This window comes from Elephas maximus, chromosome Y (assembly GCF_024166365.1).
Source record: "Elephas maximus indicus isolate mEleMax1 chromosome Y, mEleMax1 primary haplotype, whole genome shotgun sequence".
Taxonomy (NCBI): domain Eukaryota; kingdom Metazoa; phylum Chordata; class Mammalia; order Proboscidea; family Elephantidae; genus Elephas; species Elephas maximus.
This window is the reverse complement of record NC_064847.1, coordinates 5,447,899-5,467,499: the sequence shown is the minus strand read 5'-3', so window position 1 is coordinate 5,467,499 and position 19,601 is coordinate 5,447,899. Positions and strand designations below refer to the sequence as shown.

General features: G+C 38.3%; 1 protein-coding gene across 1 annotated transcript; it reads right to left on the bottom strand.

The window, feature by feature from the left end:
• Positions 1 to 3,223: 3,223 nt before the first annotated feature.
• LOC126069882 (eukaryotic translation initiation factor 1A, X-chromosomal) lies at positions 3,224 to 19,096 on the bottom strand. Its single transcript, XM_049873534.1, has 7 exons — positions 18,917 to 19,096; positions 16,297 to 16,380; positions 14,669 to 14,772; positions 13,465 to 13,515; positions 10,156 to 10,237; positions 6,216 to 6,307; positions 3,224 to 3,441 (listed from the first exon to the last, which is right to left on the bottom strand). The coding sequence occupies exons 1-7, from the start codon at positions 18,930 to 18,932 to the stop codon at positions 3,436 to 3,438; spliced, it is 435 nt and encodes a 144-aa protein (XP_049729491.1). The 5' UTR covers positions 18,933 to 19,096; the 3' UTR covers positions 3,224 to 3,435.
• Between the last annotated feature and the right edge of the window lie 505 nt (positions 19,097 to 19,601).

Sequence of the window (19,601 nt, the reverse complement as noted above, 5' to 3'; positions counted from 1 at the left end):
GTTCACTTGGCTTGAAATGGCCTGATGTGCAACTGTGTACTGATTGGCTGTGGCCAATTGTTTGGTTCGATAGTCAGGGACTTGGAAGGAACGCATTTGGAAAAGTGGATACAAGGATTTATGGGGAAGAACTATATAGATAGGCCTCTCTGCAGGGATCAAGTTGATATTTGTGTCTCATGTGAATGCTCACCAAAGGGTGACCTCAGCAAAAGATTTTAACAAGCAGACAGGACACATTCTGATGAGTGGTTTCCCCAGCTACTCCTGTCATTGCTCAATGGGCTCATGAAGTGGCCATTGTTATGGGGTGGAGGTTATGCACGGTACCAATAACATAGACTCCCATTCACCAAGGCTGACTTGGCTGCAACAACTTGAGTGCCCAATCAGCCAGCACCAGACAACAACAGTACCTGATACGGCACCATCCCTCAAGGTGATCAGCCAGCAACCTGGTAGCAAGTTGATTACACTGGACCACTTCCATCACGGTAAGGGCAGCATTTTGTCCTTAACAGAACACTTAATTCTGCGTATGGATTTGCCTTCCCTGCTCAGAATGCTGCTGCCCAAACTATCATCTGTTGACTTCGAAGTAATGCCTTATCCACTGTCGTATCCCACACAGCATTGCCCTGGATCAAGAACTCACTTCACAGCAAATGAAGTGTGGCAATAGGCCCATGCTCATGGACTTCACTGGTCTTACCATGTCCCCCATCACCCAGTAGCAGCTGGCTTGATAAAATGATGGAATCGACTTCTAAAGACACAATTACACTGCCAGCTAGGTGGCAGTACCTCGCACAGTTGAAGCAATGTTCTCCAGGAGTCTCTATATACTGTAAACCAGCATCCAACATACACTGGTTTCTCCCTTAGGCAGGATTCATGGGTCCAGCAGTCAAGCAGTGGAAATGGAAGTAGCATCACTCACTATTACCCCATGACCTGCTCCTGAGATCTTCTTTCCTGTGCCTGTGACCTTGCATTCTGCAGGTCTACAGGTCTTAGTTCAAAACTCCAACCTGGAGAGACATCACAGACTCCACTGAACTGGAAGCTAAAAATGCCACCTGGTCACTTTGGGCTCCTTATGCCTCTAGATCAACAGGCAAAGAATGCAGTTACCATACTAGCTGGTGTGACTGAATTCCTGATTACCAAGAAGAAATTGGATTGATATTACATAACGGAGGTAAGGAAGAGTATGTCTGGAATACATCAAATCCCGCAGGGCATCTCGTAGTACTACCATGCCCTGTGACTTAAGTCAACGGAGAACTACAGCAACTCAATTCTGACATAACTACTAATGGCCCAGACCCTTCAGTAATCAAAGTTTGGGCCACTCACCAGGCAAAGAACCATGACCAGCTGAGGTGCTTGCTGAGGACAAATGGAATACAGTGGTGGATGAAGGTAGTTTTAAATATATTAAGGCCATGTTACCAGCTGCAGAAACAAGGACTGTATGCACTGAGTATTTATGCTTTGTATATGTGCATCAAATATTTGTTTTCTTCACTTATGTAAGATGTAAACAGGCTATTCCATTTTGGGGTTGTATGTGTGTTCATTCCATCATGTTAGGCCCAAGTACTACTTTATAATTGTTTTTACAGACAACTACATATTGTTTCAGTAGATGTGCACAGATACCAAGGGACAGCAGGTAGACTATCATGGTTAAGATTGTGTCAAACTGGCCAGGCCATGATCCCCAGTGTTTCGGCAGTTCTATTACATTGTGATCTGCTGTGGTGCTGGTGGGGGTGAGGCCTGTGGTGGCTCACCACCCTTTCAGGCTTTCCATCTCTGCCACCTGCCACCTAGCTTTTCCTGATGGATCCTGCAGCTGCCTCCTGTTCGTCTGACCTCCAGTTCTTCGGTTCAGCTACCTGCTTGCTTGTGGTCTTGCCTGCTGATCTAGAGATTTGTTCATCTTCACAGCTCTGCTCTCTGGCCTGCCAACTTGTGTTCACCACCCCCATGCCTACGTAAATCAGGAGTAGCCTGGAACAGCCTTGTTTCTGGCCTGCTGTTCTTACGTTCACCGGCCCCTGGACTACGTGTCAGAAGTCTTTCCTGCCCCAAGGACTTGGGATATTACAGTCTCTAAAAACTGTGTGATCCATCTCCTTGATAAAAATCTCTTCCATGTGTATATATATATTTATGTGCTTTACTGGTTTTGTTTCTCTAGAGAACCCAGCCCAAAAGAGGGGGTATTAGCTACATTAATGGAAATGGAGCAACTAGATCTGAAACAAAAGCATGTTCACACATTGTGAAGAGTGTAACCAGTATCAATGAACAATGGGAAGGTAAACTGTTGTGTATACCTTCACTGAAAACACAATAAAATATTATCCCAAAGAAAAAAGGGACAGCATTACCTTTAAATACATTTCTTAGCTATGGCCTTCAATTCAGAAAGTGGAAAACACCTTTCCGTAACTTTCCTCCCCTTTTTCAGCTTAGGAGTAAATCTGACAAAGGCTTAACTTGCAGAATTTATTATGAAATTAACTGTAAATTATACATTTTATTTTAAGTTTCATAAAGTTAAAATTATATCTTACAATGTATGTAACTTTTGAAAATAAAATTACATCTTTAAACAAACTTTTTCCTATAGTAAAAAATACATCTTTCACCATGAAAAGCTGTTTTTTGAGAAATTTCATATACCTGTTAAGTAAAAACACTGTCAACTAATATATCACTATTTCCAATGTTAAGATAACTGAGTATCACCTAGTGTTCAATTTCTGTAGCTCCTTATCACACAAAATTCAAAGTTGCTATTCAAACTTATGTTCTAAAATCACATTTTGAAAAAATTTTTAATGACCTTGGCAACGTCATATGATCCAAGTGCGAGCTATCAAAGATAGTGTAAGAACACACAGGGCTACGTTACTGTGAAAAAAGCCCCATCCATTTTGATCTCAATTGCAAAATTCTGCCTTCCTTAAATTTTACCAAAATCTCAAGAGAACGACCAGGTAATCTGAACATACAACAAAAAAAAACCCAAAACTGTACAATTAACAGGCTGTTCAAAGTAGGATTCATTATGACCCATGATGATACCTAAAACCTCCAACTGCCAGAATAGTCACAGAAAAAAAAAAAACATTTATTTCTTCTGGGTTTTTTTTGGTCTTTGTTTTTAACAGCAAATATTGTGGTCTTTTATCCTTAAGTCTCATTGCATTAAAAAAAAAAAAAAAGTGTGTTATTTGACCTAAGAAAATTCAACATTCAGTTTTAATACAAATTTAATAAATACTTTAAAACAAAGACTGAAAATATATCACCCTATTTTAACATGTTAAAGTTTCAGTCTTCTTAACTGGTGATGGTCAAAGTAAAACTGTAGAACAATCTTCAGAAAGATTGGTACTTGAAATGTTGAAATTCAATTTAGATCTGTAAATGAAAAGAACATCAGATTCACAGAAAAATAATTCTTAGATTATAACAGTCTACTGTATATAAAGAAGACTTCCACTCCTATAGGCTACCTAGGAAATAAAGTAAATCTGAATAAAAAATTCTGTACACCAGATTCTTCTCAGTTCTGGTCTGCTGCCAATACATATTCATGATCTTTTCTGAATGTTACATGCTATGCAGAATACTCTTTAGCATCTCTTTCCTTTTGTGTTAATAAATACATTTTTATTTTGGAGCTGGGTGTAGACATGGGCAGCATTTCTTCAAAATGGTGTGAATTCCACCAAGTAAATCTGATCATAGAAGTAAAGACTAGGATCCCTGTAAGACATCTGGAGAAACATTCACAAGAAAAAGTAGGATTTCAACACGATAAAGGCTTACAACAAAATGTTCATGATAAATTTCTTTAATAATCATTATGTGCACCATTGTTTCCTGCCAGCCTGCTGGGCCTAATTAGAATGTTGGCACTGATCCAGGAACATCCTCTTGCCCCTGCAATCCATGAGGAAAATCTTAACCCTGCATAGAGATCCTCAGCCTGGCATATGTGTAGATGGCTTGCATATTCATGCAAATACTCTGGTCAGGTTAGTTAATTTTTTAAAGAAGATTTCAACCGTATCTCAGCTATCAAAACGTTTAGATCTGCCATTATTATAGGCAGTTAGGTTCTTGCCACAAAATATAACAGCTAATTCTACGAGCAAAGTATTAAGTTTAGTCACAAAAATCCTCTGGCTCAGAGTCCCTGAAGGGAGACATTAAAACGGCAAAGCAATATGCTTATTTCTCATCTTTTTTCATTTTCTATTTTTAAGTATACTTTAAAATGTATGTAACAGTATAGTACTGAATCTTCAATAATTCATAAATGTGTACATCTACTGGATGATGGCTGAAACAATGAAATGATTTGGAAATACATCAAAGTACAAGATGTATTAGTGGACAAACAGAAGAGTACATCTGGCTGTATGTAATTTACTATATGTAAGCTGTTGATTCCTCACAGTGGTAATTTAGTTTTCAGTCAAAATTCTTTCAACTTCTCTGAATGTTTAAGCATCAAGATCACTTGTACTGCCCAGATCAGACTTCCTGAAAATATCTTTTTAAAAGTGCTGATAATTCTGTTGCACAAACTGTGTCAGGAACAATTGTTCCAGGCATTCAAAAATTTCAGCTTAGTATCAAATCACTGATTGTTATTATTTTATTATTTACACATACAGATGGTTTCTGAACTACATTTTTATTACAGGAGAGTTAAAAGCTAGCTATAGCACCATCCTAATTACTTAAAAAACAAAAATCAAGAAAATCAGAATGAATTTTACTTAAATACAGTAACAGCAAAAAAAAAAATGTGAAGTGTTTACTAAACACTCTTGTGGGTCTCAATGCCTTATATATTCAAGAAAAACACCAACTCCAAAGTGGTCAACAAAGAGAAAGCAACTCCAAACAAGAGTTTGCCATCCTGCTATCAGACAAATAAAATGACCACACCATATACACCCTTGCCAACAGCCTCTATCTTAACAGAGCTTTTAGAACATGTGATAGTTTCAACGTTAAGTCAAGCTGGTTCAAGTAAGATTCTTCTCTGAACACAGTTTCTTTTTATTTTATTGTTTAGATGAACGTTTACAGAATAAACCTGTTTCTCGTCAAACAGTAGACACACTGTTAATGACCTCAGGATGTGTCAACACTCCTTTCTCAACCCTGGGCTCCCTATTACCAGCTTGTCTGTTCCCTCCTACCTTCCAGTCCCTGTCCCAAGGATGCTGTGCCCCTTTAGTCTTGTTTGGTACATAGGCCTGTCCATTCTTTGGCTGAAGGGTGGACCTCAGAAGTGACCTCATTACTGAGCTGAAAGGGTGTCTGGGGGCCACAGTCTCAGAGTTTCTCCAGTCTCTATCAAGCCAGCAAGTCTGGTCTTTCTTTTTGAGTTAGAATTCTGTTGTACATTTTTCTCCAGCTCTGTCTAAGACACTCGATGTTTTGATTCCTGTCAGAGCAGTCAGTGGTGGTAGCTGGGCATCATCCCGTTGTTCTGGACTCAGTCTGGTGGAGGCCATGGGAGATGTGGTCCATTAGTCCTTTAGACTAATCTTTCCCTTTGTCTTCAATGTTCTTCATTTTTCCCTTCCCATGAAGGGGTGAAACCAGTGGCATATCCTAGATGGCCGCTCACAAGCATTTAAGATCCCAGATGCTACTCACCAAAGTAGAATGCAGAACATATTCTTTATAAAATATGCCATGTCAACTGAGCTAGATATTCCCTGAGACCTTGGTCCCCAGAGCCTTCAGTCCAGCAACTTGGTCCTTTAGAGAATTTGGAGCTTCCATGACCTTGCTTTGTACAGGCTGTGCTGTGTACAGTACTTTAATGTTTCCATTAAAGAAGGCGTGTTCTCACAACTGCCTACATTTTCAAAAAAGCTACCTCCTCAGACACTTTTAAACAAGTTATGATTATGGCGTATCTTACACTCATTAAGAAAGCTAAGAGTGATCTTTTCAGGAAGAAATACTTCTAAGATTGTTAAGGATTCTCAAAGTGAAAACAGTTTAACTAGCTGGTTTCTGAATATTACTGACTATTCTAATACAATGGTAAGTCTCGAAATATAATTTTAACGTAACCATTCAACATTCGAGTTAGGGAGAGAGTTGGTTTCTCTGCAGATAATTTACAAATAAAATAAAAAATACAAGATTCACCCACTTACATCATCAATGTCTTCATCATCATCTCCAATGTCATCAAACTGTATTTCATCATCATCTCCAGGGCCAAATGTATCTGTTTCATTAATTTTAGCTAAAGACACAATAAATGTACTCAGTATACATTTAAGGTATTAAAATGAATTGCCCACTAAGAGGAACGAGTCTGACACAAACAATGAAATAACTGAACTGAAAAAAATCAGAGTCTCACAAGTCAGATTTTAATTCAACAAGTTTCACTGCAAGAAAAGTCCTCCTAAATTCTACTAACAACCCTATTATACAATGCAAACACTGTACAATAACATACCCAGAAATTTACTAAGTCATTACAATGGAAAGTATATGCACTATGGGATTAAGCAAGTGCTTGCAATTTATCCTCAGCACCTATAAAGCTCTCCTCAGAGAAAAACAGCTAGTACACCAAAAATTAGCTGGACTTACCAACTTGGATTTAGCAAAAGCATATTTATCCCTGAGCAGTGAAAGTGAACCAGGAAGTACTAGTCCTTTTTCCAGGTAAATGGCATGTCCTATAATGTCAAAACAGTCTACTATGCTAAAAATGACTAACTGAAGAGGGACAGTATTGCATTCGTTGTCGAAAACAACATTTTAAGATCTATCCTTAAGTACAATATCATCACTGATTGGATAACATCCAGACATCTACAAGGAAGACCAGAGCAAAAGTACAACCCTGATTATACCCCACCTGAATTTAGAGACCATCTCAAGAATTGATTTGACGTGTTCAACGCTAATGACCGAAGACCAGATGAGTTGTAGAACGACATCAGGACATCAAGTATGAAGAAAGCAAAAGGTTATTAAAAAGAAAGGAAAAAAAGACAAAAATGAACGTCAGGACAGACTCTGAAACCTGCTTTTGAATAAGGAGTAAATAAAGCAAAAGGAAGAAATAAACAGCTGCACAGAAGATTTCAAAGATCAGCTCAAAAAGACAAATAAAGTACTATGATGAAACGTACAAACACCTGGACTTAGAAAACCAAAAGGGAAGCACGAACTCAGCATTTCTCAAGCTGAAAGAAGGGGACAAAAAGTTCAAGCTTTGAGTTGCAATACTGAAGGATTCTATAGGCAATGTGGAGTGCTGGTGGTACAGTGGTTAGCTTAAGAGCTACGGCTGCTAACCAAAGGTAGTTTGAAACAATCAGCCTACTCCCTTAAAACCCTATAGGGCAGTTCCACTTTGTCCTATAGGGTGGCTATGTGTAGGAACTGACTTGATGGCAATGGGTTTAGTTTTTTACAGACTTTAAGGACAAAATATTGAATGATACAGGAAGCATCCAAAGATGGAATGAAAACAAAGAGTCAACTGTGCCTTAAAGAACCATTCTACTTTTCAGGAGGCAGCATATAATAAAGAACCAACAGTACTGAAAGAAGAAGTCTAAGCTGCACAGAAGGCACTGGCAAAAAAGAAAAAGGCTCCAAAAATTCACAGAATACCAATTGAGATGTTTCAACAAACAAATGCAATGGTGGAAGGACTCACTCATCTCTGCCAAAAAATCTAGAAGACAGCCACCTGGCTAACTGATTGCAAGAGATTCACATTTGTGACCATTCCAAAATAAGGGTGACCCAACAGAATGCAGAAATTACGGAACAATTATCATTTCTATCATGTCCAAGTAAAATTTTGATGAATATAATTAAAAAATGGCAACAGCATTTTTTACAACATTGAACAGCCAGAAATCCGAGCAGGATTCAGGAGAGGACACAAAACAAGAGAAACCACTGATGTTGGATGGATCCTGGCTAAAAGCAGAGAACACCAGAAAGGCATTTATCTGTGTTTTATTGACTATGCAAAGGCATTCGACTGTGTGAATCCTAACAAATTATGATTAACACTGGGAAGATGGAATTCCAGAGCACTTAACTGGGCTCATGAGGAACTTGTGGATAGACCAAGAGGCATTCTTTCAGACAGAACAAGAGGACACTCCCTGGTTTAAAGTCAGGAAAGTTGAACGTTACAGTTGTACCCTTTTGCCATACTTATTCAAACTGTATGCAAAGTAAATAAACCAAGAAGGTGAACCATAGGAAGAGAATGGGGCACCAGGATTGGAGGGAGGTTCATTAACAACCTGAGATACAGATGACATGACCTTGCTTGCTGTAGGTGAAGAGGACCTGAAGCACTTACTGATAAAAGATCAAAGACTACAGCCTTTAGTGTGGATTGGATCGCAACACAAAGAAAACAAAAATCCTGAGGAGTGGACCTATAACAGCATCTTGATAAATGAAGATATCGAACTTGTCAAGGATTTCGTTTTACCTGGATCCAAAATCAATGCCCATGCAAGAAGCAGTCAAGAAGTCAACCAAAACACTGGATTGGCAAATCTGCTGCAAAAGACCTCTTTAAATAAAGTGCTCAAAAGCAAAGATGGCACTTTGAGGACTAAAGTGCATCTGACCCAAGCCAAGGTGTTTCCAATCACCTCAAATGCATATGAAAGCTGGACAACGAATAAAGAAGACAAAAGAACTGATGCATTTAAAGTATGGTGTTGACAAAAAATACTGAATATATCATGAACTGCCAAAAGAATGAAATCTGTCTTCTAAGAAGTACAACCAAAATGCTCCTTCGAAGTAAGGATGGGAAAGCTTCATCTCACCTACTTTGGACACGTTGTCAGCAGGGACCAGTCCCTGGAGAAAGACATCATGCTTGGTAAAGCCAAGGGTGAGAGAAAAAGAGGAAGATCTTCACTGAGATGGATTGACACAGTGGTTGCAATCATGGTCTTAAACACAATGATTATGAGGATGGTGCAGGACAGAGCAGTGTGTTGTTCTATTGTACACAGGGCCTCTGTAAGACGGAACTGACTTGATGGCACCTCACAACATAATGCCAAAAAAAAATTCACTGGGATTTTCACGCCTGTGTATTTCGTTGTCATAAAAAACTACAATGGAGTAAAATACAAAAATAAAAATACCTGCCAAGTGAAAATTATTGGCTTAGAATACAATACTTTCCCTCTTTGACGGTATCATGACACATATTTTTATTTTTCCAACTTCTATGCAGCGAGAATGTATTTTACATTACCAAAAAAAATGGTTAAAAAAAAAAACCCAAAAGGATACTACTATGTAAACATGAACTGAATACTGTTTTCTCTATAAAAATATATAGTAGTGTTGCTCTTGCTTAGATGAAAACTTGAACTCTCTTCAGGAAAAAAAATGACAAAAAATATTATCATAAATGTATTCTTTTGACAGTATATACAAGTCTGGTGTTTTCCAACTTATATAAACTCCTTTCCAAAATTATAATTACTACGAAAAGAACTGTATTTATTTCTAAAGTGCCTAAGCCATATAAAGTAATAATCATTGCCATCAAGTCAATTCCAACTCATAGTGACCCTATAGGGTATAAAGAAATGAAACCAAACCTGTTTCTGGTGAGCCAATTCTGACTCATACCGACCGTACAGGACACAGTAAAACTCACCACTGGGTTTCTAAGAAGAAGTTGGTGGATACTAACTACTGACCTCTTGATTTTCAACAGCCTCAGCTCTTAAAAACTGCACCACCAGGGCTCCACAGAATGTAAGTTAATCAAACGAAACCCGATGCCGTCAAGTCAATTCCAACTCATAGTGCCCCTAATGGACAGAGTGGAACCAATCCATTGGGTTTCGAAGGAAAGGCTTGTGGATTGGAATTACCAAACTTTTGGTTAGCACCCAGAGCTCTTAACTACATAGCCACCAGGGCTCCCCAGAGTATAGGCAACCACATTTAAAACTATGTAGTACACATTCAACAATATGTACAACAATCACAGTTCAATTAAAATCCATTTACCTAAACAGAAACAAACTAACACTAGGTAAGACGGTAATACAGAAACTCAGAAATTACCATGCTCTGGAAGCTCGCCATATGCTTTCAGACTTCTAGCTTCATCTGCGTTATATTTTAAAATTACATCAGCCTTGTTATCCTTTAAAACAAATAATCAGTTATTCCAAAATATCATCAGTCGTTTCATCAACTACTTTTTGGTGAATATAAAGAAAAAGCTCACTATTCTTTTACAAATGCTCCTGCTTTCTTACTCTCTTAAAAACTTCGCTAGATATAAACCAGTAGAATGCAGCTTGCATGCATGACTCAACAGTGATTAGGTGTCTTAAAAAAAGACACAGATTTCACTTCAGTAAAAGCAGAAACGGTGAGGCCCAATTTTATATTACTTATTATTTATTTTGATTAGAAATTTCTTAAATAAAAAAAAAAAAAAACATGAAAATATTCTACAGGTAGAAAAATGACCCAAGGAAATCGATGTATCTTTCTGTGTCAGCGGTTTGTAAGGTATGTTACAGATGAGAATCTCCTGGACAACTTTAAAAATAGATGCTACTTCCTGAAGATTGACTAAGTGGATCTGGAGGTAATGCCTAAGAATCCGTATTTTTAAAAGCTCTTTGTGTTTCTGGTGCAAATATCCTACTGAGTACCACTAAGAATGTTTGCAGGACCCCATTTAAAATGATATGACGTAAAGTAGGGGAAAAGTTTATTAAGTTGAATATTTACAATTAATCTAGAAGAGGCAACTAAAATGATCACAGTGAAGCAATGGCAGTGTGCAACAAACCAACACTTATGTGACTGCAATGTGCATACAAAATAAAAGGAGACACTGAAATACAGATTTGATTCAGTAGGTCTGAGGGTGGGTACAATAACTGGAATTTCTAACATACTTCCCCAGGTGACAGCAATGCTGCTGGTCTTTGGGCCACTCTCTTTCAGCAAAGGTATAGAAAAAAATTCACAAAATATTAACAATCAGAAGAGTTGGTCCTAGCTGTCATTCTACAGTTAGATTATTACTACTTTCAGAATCATGATTTTCCTGCCCCTCAAACAGGGAATAATTATTTTACTTCTTGAGTTTATTACAAAGATCAAAGTATATAATGGGCATTAAAAATAAGACATAAAGACACTGTAATTTTCTATCTTTGAATATAAAAGAAAAAATCAATGGCCAAGTGTATAAAAACATATTTAATGTACGATTTATCTATAAACAGAGATACAGAAAGCAGTAATATCAGCAGGAACAGTAAAGGAGCCCCTAAAATCTACTCCTTTATAAAAGCAGTGGCAAAAGCTGTCAAAATCAATTTTGTAAGAATTCTAGGAATTAAGCAAATGTTTACAACAATCCAAGGAGTGTTTATTTAAAAGAAAAAAAAAAAAAGAAGGGGGTGAAATTTCAGTAAGAACAGCTTTCTGATGCCTTAACTTACCACATTCAAATTTGCATTCTCCTCTCCCTAGCTTCAGAACCCGCCCCCCAAAAAAACCCACTGCCGTTGAATCGATTCTGACTCATAGCGACCCTACGGGACAGAGCAGAACCGCTCTGTACAGTTTCCAAGGAACACCTGGTGGATTCGAACTGCTGACGTTTTGGTTAGCAGCTGTAGCTTTTAACCAGTATGCTACCAGGGCCCTAGCTCCACAGCAGCCACACAAATCAGCAGCCTACAGGATAGAATGGGTTTGGAGCTTTCTGAAAAACCCATCTTAGGAAATGTCTGGAGTTCCTGGGAAATTCCACTTCCTGGGCCCTGGCAGCACAGTGGTTAAGAGCTCAGGCTGCTAACTAAAAGTTCCGCAGTTCGAATTCACCAGCCGCTCCTTGGAAACTCTATGGGATGCTTCTACTCTGTCCTATAGGGTTGCTAAGAGTTGGAATCAACTCGATGGTGGTGGATTTGGTTTTTGTTTTTGGGGCTTCTCTTTACTAGACCTGATTGACAGCTCACTGAAGTGGCAACATTTTCCCCTCTGGGGATTTTACAGGAAAAAATAATCAGTGGAAATTGTGTACCTCTGCAGCTACCTCAACTGGTGATAACAAAAATCAGATCATGAAACTTGAGAGAAAAAAGCTGGGGAATGAGATGTTTACAGGGACCTTTGAAAAGCTCCAACATATTCCTGCAAATGAAAAATGCCATATGCATTGTCAGTGTTGTTTTTAATGCTTCAGGCCCTCAGCTCTTATTCTGGCTGACCATGAGGGACTGTGCCAAAGCTACAGTGTAGGCTAAGGGAGAATTATAAACTACCAGCTGGACTGTTCAAGCCATCCAATACACACTGAGCCAATGTGCAAAGGCTGAGAAGCTTATGAGTTTCAGGCATTGAAGGAAATCTCAGTTCAACCATTACTAGTAACTAAGCAGAGGCTTCAATGGCCACATACAATACAAACTACAAAGAATTAGTTCCGAAAAGTCACTAAAGAAACAGCAACACAGAAATTCCTGGGGAAAAGGAATCTAATTTCAAACAGGAAATGTGTAGTTTTCAATAAAAAAAAATTAACATACATGGAAACAAAGAAAGGTGTGCTTGTACACAGGATTTAAAAAAAAAAAAGCAACACATGCTACCACTCTCATTTAAGAAAAAGTAATTTTTTAAGCATTAAAAAAAAAAAAAAAGCCATGAAAAGCACAACAGGTACACTACTTAACTTCTCATTTCGCCACAGAACAGTAAAAATGACAGTCTGCATAATACAACTTCACTGACTGAATGCCTTGCATAGTGCCTACAACACAACTGGCCTTTAATGAGTGAATGATGGCAGAATAATCTGTGGTATTTATACAAAAACCTGTAAAAGCTCACCTCATATTATATTTAAAATAAAAACAAAGAAAGATAGCAATGTTGAACCAGTCTTGCCATAAAATATTTGTACTGCTGACCAACTGTGGCAACTATTCAGAATTAAAAAAAATATTATAGTCTTTAACAGCAAGAGCAAAAAACGAACCAGCTGCTATTGAGTTGATTATGACTCTTGATGACGCCTTCTGTGTCAGAGTAGTGCTTTTCATCATGGGGTTTTCAACGGCTAATTATTTTTTTAGAAGCAGGTCACCAGGCCTTTCTTCTATGGTGTCTCTGGGTGGACTTAAGCAGTTGTCTGCAAACCTATCAGTTCACAGACAACCACTTAACTGTTCACACCACCAAGGGACTGAGGCTTGACCACCACTGGCCCTTAATGAATGTTTAATGACAAAATGATGAGAAGGTGTATTGAGCTGGAACTGGTCAAATACACTTTTATCTTATTTTTAAACATTAATGACTTATTAAATGCAAGTATACAAATTTAAATGTAATTTTTACCTGATAGTCTCGTAGACCAACCAATATAATGTCTGAGGTATTTATCCAAACCTATGAAAGCAAATTTACTGCATATTTTATTTAAAATAAAGGCAAAAAGTAAAGAGCAATGTTAAACCAGTCTTCCCACAAAACCACCCAATATTCACCCACTGTCACAGAAGTCTCTTTTAAGATAAGGAAAAACTATACTACTGACAACGCTGCTTATCTGTTTCACAATTTCTAAAACTTAGGTTATAAATTATGTAGCAGTTTCAACTACATGAGCTGAAAAATTCCAAAACAATGATCCTTTGTCTTGGCTATTAGACAGTTTTAATCACAAATATCCCTAAAATATTTAATTATCCAAAATACATAAGAATCACCATCTGCATAAATATACTCACCCACTTACCCATAAAGCTCCCAAAGCCCCATTAGTTTAGGGGAAAAAAAATCGAATCATTACCAGAGCTGAAAGAACTGATTAATGAATCTGCCTAACCTACTGGAATGAGGAACTAACTGCACTACATTGCCAACGTGGCCCACTTGTTATCACACTTAGGTAACTGAACACTAATGCAACACTATCACCTCAAGTATTGGGTATTTAAATATCTCTATCTACTACTGAGAAACCCTGGTGGCGTAGTGGTTAAGTGCTACAGCTGCTAACCAAGTCTGCAGTTCCAATCCGCCAGGCGCTCCTTGCAAACCCTACGGGACAGTTCTACTCTGTCCTATAGGGTCACTATGAATCGGAATCGACTTAAAAGCACTGGATTTGGTTTTGGTTTGGGTATCTCTACTACTATTTGTTTCCCCAAAACCTAAACCTAATGAAGGAACATGAACTGCATTTAACTAACAGTTCTCTGGTCTTTTTTAGTCTAAAATGGCTCCACAGACTTTTTTTCCTTCACAGTACTAAGGACCTAGGCCATTTGCTTTATAGACTGGATATGTCTGTTTCCTCATTCTTTGGTTCAAATTAAACATCTGTGGAAGGACTACAACATAGATAATGCAACTGATTCTTTATAAATGAAATCCTCAAAAAAGTTATCAATGATCTTGTTTTACTTATCATGTATATCACTGTTCTAAAAGTCTTCTCAGAATTGATAAAAAAAGAATTTCCTGGCCCATATAAATCAAAAGCAGGGTCACTTAAAAAAAATTTTTGTATTGAATTAAAACAAATCTCCACACCTACCTTTTTTCTCAGTTTCCCTCTAATATGACATAACCTCTTTACACCATCAAAACACATTGCTTCTAATCGTCCATTTCCCAACATTTTGATTACCTGAGCATACTCTGAGGGAAAATAAAGAGTGTAAGATATTGTTCAACTCTTATTAAAATATAACAATGTGACATCCGAAGGAGGAGGGGGAGGAGGTAATGAGGGAATAGACAAGTACTGCAATTTCTTCAAACCACCACCATCTGAACTTAGAACTAACTTCGAAGAAACATCTACTAATTTATAATTACAAAAATAAACTGAATAGTTACACTGTAAGGTTATTATGCCGAAATCCATTCTATTAAACCCAGTGAAGCTAGCTTACCTCTCCATACTTTTCCAGCATAGGAAAAAATAAAAAGATAATGAGCAAATTTACCCTGAAAATAAATTTAACTTCTAACGGAAGTAAGAATGACAGAGGTTAAATAAGTAGACATCTTTAGTCAAAACATGTTTTGTATAATTTAAAGGTGTTCGGCTTTTTAGCGGCTTATAGGTACAGCATGAAGGATTCTATCAAAAGTTCTATATAGAAACAGGTCTTCTGTTAAAAACTGTTGAAAATTTTTGAGGCAAGGGGAGACATTTTAAAGTAGAATACATGTTAGAAATATTATAGTAAAATCTCTTGTGATGTTTGATTTGTAGTTATCAAAGACAACGCTTTGTTCTTGCTGAAGTATTCTGGGCTAAAATACCATGGTGTCTGTAACAAAGTTTAAAATGGTTACCAATAAAAATGTATAGGCACATACACAAAGAAAGAAAGAAGGCAAAACACTAACAACTGAGTAACACATGGTAAAGGCTATATTGAAGTCTGCTGTACCTATGGTCCAACTTTTATAGGTTTAATTTATTCAAAAATACACACACACATGAAACAAAGTGCTCAAATCAATTTATTTTGTTTTTTGTATCTTGGTCTACACTTGTAAAAACTTTATCAGACATCTGCTGCCGTCAAGTCATTTCTGACTCATGGCAACCCCATGTGTGTCAGAGTAGAACTGTGCTCCACAGGGTTTTCAATAGCTGATTTTTCCGAAGATTGCCAGTTCTTTCTTCTTAGGCACCTCTGGGTGACCTCCAACCTACAGCCTTTCAGTTAACTGCTGAGCATGTTAACTGTTTGTACTACCCAGGAACTAAAATTTCATTTTACTACATGATATTATTATATAGTGGTACACCAGAAAACTGAAGGCTTAAAAAGGTCTTAGGATTTACCCAGCACAAACATCCATCATCTGTTCAACAATGTACAGCACTTACTTCTACGAAAAATGTAAAGTACAGAATTTTCAACAATAGTTTTTTAGGGTAAAGCTCTGTTATATCGTGTCTTTTCGACTATATTTACAAAAATGCGACCAAAGAATTCTCTATCCAAACAGAGTACATTAAAGAAATAATTGTATAAAGATATGTTCTGCAGAAATGTGGGTGATGATAAATGGGGAAAACAAGATGGAAATATAGAACCGCTCAGGATTATGACAAAGACCCCTTTTACGTTTAAAGACTGAAATTCAGATTAAAAAAAAAAGGTAATTAAAAAAAAAACTTTTTAACTTAAAAAGTCTTACCTTGTCCATCCTCTTTAAACACCAACTCTCTTTTTTCAGATTCATTCTCATTCTTACCCCTGCGCCGATTTTTACCTCCTTTACCTAATTGATTAAAAATGTTAATAAAAAATTAACTGTATTAATGTGTACAGCAGTATTTTAAAAAACAAATTAAAATAAGGTTTAAAATCACTTAGAGAAAAATTAGAACTACACCACTTAGACAGCACTACAAGATGAGTTTTTTTAAATTAATTTGTTTACCCAGTAAGATTAAATGTATAATTTGCCAAAGATTCACTTCGGTCCTTTATCAGAGACACGTATTATCAACCCCTTATCCTTCTTGAGATCACTGGTATTGCAGTGGTTAAGAGGTCAGCTGCTAGCCAAAAGGTGAGCAGTTCAAGTTCACCAGCCGCTCTCTGGAAACCCTAAGGGGCAGTTCTACTCTGCCACATAGGGTTGCTATGAGTCTAAATTGACTCAACGGCAATGGGTTTTTTAATTCTTCTTGGGCAATTGTTCTGGAATTTTTTGATATAAAAGTAGAACTGATATAAAAATATACAGAATATTCCATTATCCTATGACAGCCATTAACATTTTCCTACTCACCCTTTCAAAAAAGTCTCCATATATTCTCTTCTGTAACTTATTTTTTACCCTACTCAGTAACATCAATGTCCTTCTGTATCAACAGATCTACAACAACATTTTAATTACTGAACAGAATATCTAATCCCCCATTTTGGTTACTTGCAATGTTTCACTGTTACACAGCAATCATTCACTAAAGAGTCCTGTATAAACAACTACAAAAGGTTAAATTTACCAAATTTCCAGCTTAAGGGTTCTGTATCCACCTTCTTAGGCTTTTGACTAGCTGCATTAATTTATACTCCCACCTACAAAAAAGAAATATACCTAGTCCTGTCACCCTATTAGTTTCACCTTTACAATCCTTTATAATGCTAACAATCTAAAACCACACTTCATTCTATTTTTGCATTTTATAACTGAAAACAAACCGCTCTTGATATATTTACTAACTTTATTTCCTTGTTCAATTTTACATTAAATAATCAAGGAATTAGAGTACTTCACTGCATTTTATTCCCTTCCAGAGTTGAAATCATTATGGCAATCTTTTCCAAAGAATTATGCATAAAACTAACAGCAAGGAAGTGCCTGAAGCAACAAAAGGTTCAAAACCCAAATGACATCTAAAAAGTTTTCACCAAAACCAAACCCAGTGCCGTCGAGGCAATTCCAAGTCATAGCAACCCCACAGAATAGAGTATAGCTGTTCCATAGAGTTTCCAAGGACCACCCGGCAGATTCAAACTGCAGACCCTTTGGTTAGCAGCTGTAGCACTTAAGGACTATTGCACCAGCGTTTCCAATGTTCACCTAGGCCCTACAAAAACACATTAACTTTTTGAATGTGTGACCCCAATACTCCCCAGAATGTTTTTCCCTTTTTCAAAATAGGTGACTGAGAGCCTGACAGAACTAATGCCATGATGAACGTGTAAATTTTTTTCTTTCCTCTGCCTCCCTCCTCGTTGACATACCTCTAGTTAATGATTTTGTTTTGACCTAATGTTGATGAATTTGTTCTTTGCTTTAAACTGATACAAATAACCGTTTCTTCTGTCCACCACCTGTTGCTTACAACCCCCATAGGAAAATGAGAGCCCAGGTAGCTGAAATGTACATCTCTAGCATAACAAAGAAATGCCTGGCAGGTATCTTTTATCACCATCTTGTAATGTGTAACTCCTCTGGTCCGGCATTCTGTGGACTACAAAGACATGCCTGACCACTGTAAAAGTCTGTATAAGCGCTACTGTAAAACACCTCTTTGGGACTCCATAGAGACAGGCTGTGTTGCAGCTGGGTCCGCTATGATGTATACATTCCCTTAATAAACTTTCTCACTCCTTCTGACTTGGAGTATGTTTCATTGGTTCCACTGCTCCACGGCAGGGACCCAAATCGGTAACAAATGCATCGCTCTTCAGGCAGTTTCACATTGCTCTACACTACTGTAAGGGTTACGTGGGCTTCTACAATTTCTTGGCCCACGCAGATACTGCAGCTGGGTATTCTTAGGGCACGTAAAAACTCGATTTCCAGAAAGAGAAAAGTATTCTACATTTGAAACCATTAATCATGTCAAATTTTAAAAAGTTACTTTAAGTTCCATAGAGCAGCGGTAATACCTGCTTTGTTTACTGACTTATATACCAACGTATATTAACTGATTTCAGGGCTTAACTCCATGCTTGAGAACTGCAAAGGGCCCCACGTGCGAACCCGGACCCGTCCCTAGGGGTGTCTCCACAGGTCCCTATCATTAGCGGTCAGTCTAGCGTGAATTAGGAGCAAACTCCCACTTTCTCCCGCAAGAAACACCACAAAAATGGCGTCAGCTTCAGTCCCATGTTATCAAACCGGGAGACGGAAGTAACTTCCCAGCTCTTCTCCAGAGCCGCGCGAAAGGCCCCTAGCCGCCTACAAGCGGGACGGAAAGGAATAAAGTCACTGCGGCCGAGGCAACACGGAAACCGCGGGCAAGGCCGGGAAGACTGTGCTTAGCACAACCAAGTTCTCTGAGTTCCGGCAGCCTTACCTTTATTCTTAGGCATGGTGGTGACTGCGGCCTTGCGTCGTCTCAGACTCCTTCAGGCGGCGGCAAATTCTCCCAGGAACACGCAGCACGAAGCGAGTGCTGTAGGCCTCTCGCCATACAAAGACAAGCCTCACAAAAAGCGTACTCCTCCGAAATCCGCTTGCGCCTATGCTTGTCAGAAGCAAATGGCGTTGCGGCGGCCTGCGTCACTTTTCCGCGCCTACCGCTGCTGGACCCTCCCCCCCGCCCTATGGCGCAGGCCTAGCTAGCTGACGTCTATTTTACGCGCAGTAGTAGAGTCCCGGTTTGGAGAGTTTGGGGTGTAAGACCTGGGTACAGGGCGGGGCTGTGAGCAGGAAAGAGGCTGCGTTAGGGTCAGGTGGGCGGGACTACAGGAATTGTTTTAGCTGAGAGCGAGTAGAAGGGCTGCTGCTCGCTGGGGGCAGGGGTGTGGTGCTTTGTGACAAAATCACATCTCTCGCTTTAAGAAGTTGCTGACTCATTAACATCGTAGTTAGCTCGTATTTAACAAGGCCCTTTCTCCCACCCACCCAGATTGTCTGGCAGTGCGACAGAGTACCTATGTTATCCATTACGAAAGCATAATGTTTGCAAGACACTTGTTATTTTGAATATGTCTTCTCTACCTCGCTGTAAACCTTATGAGGCAGAGACTGTAATACCT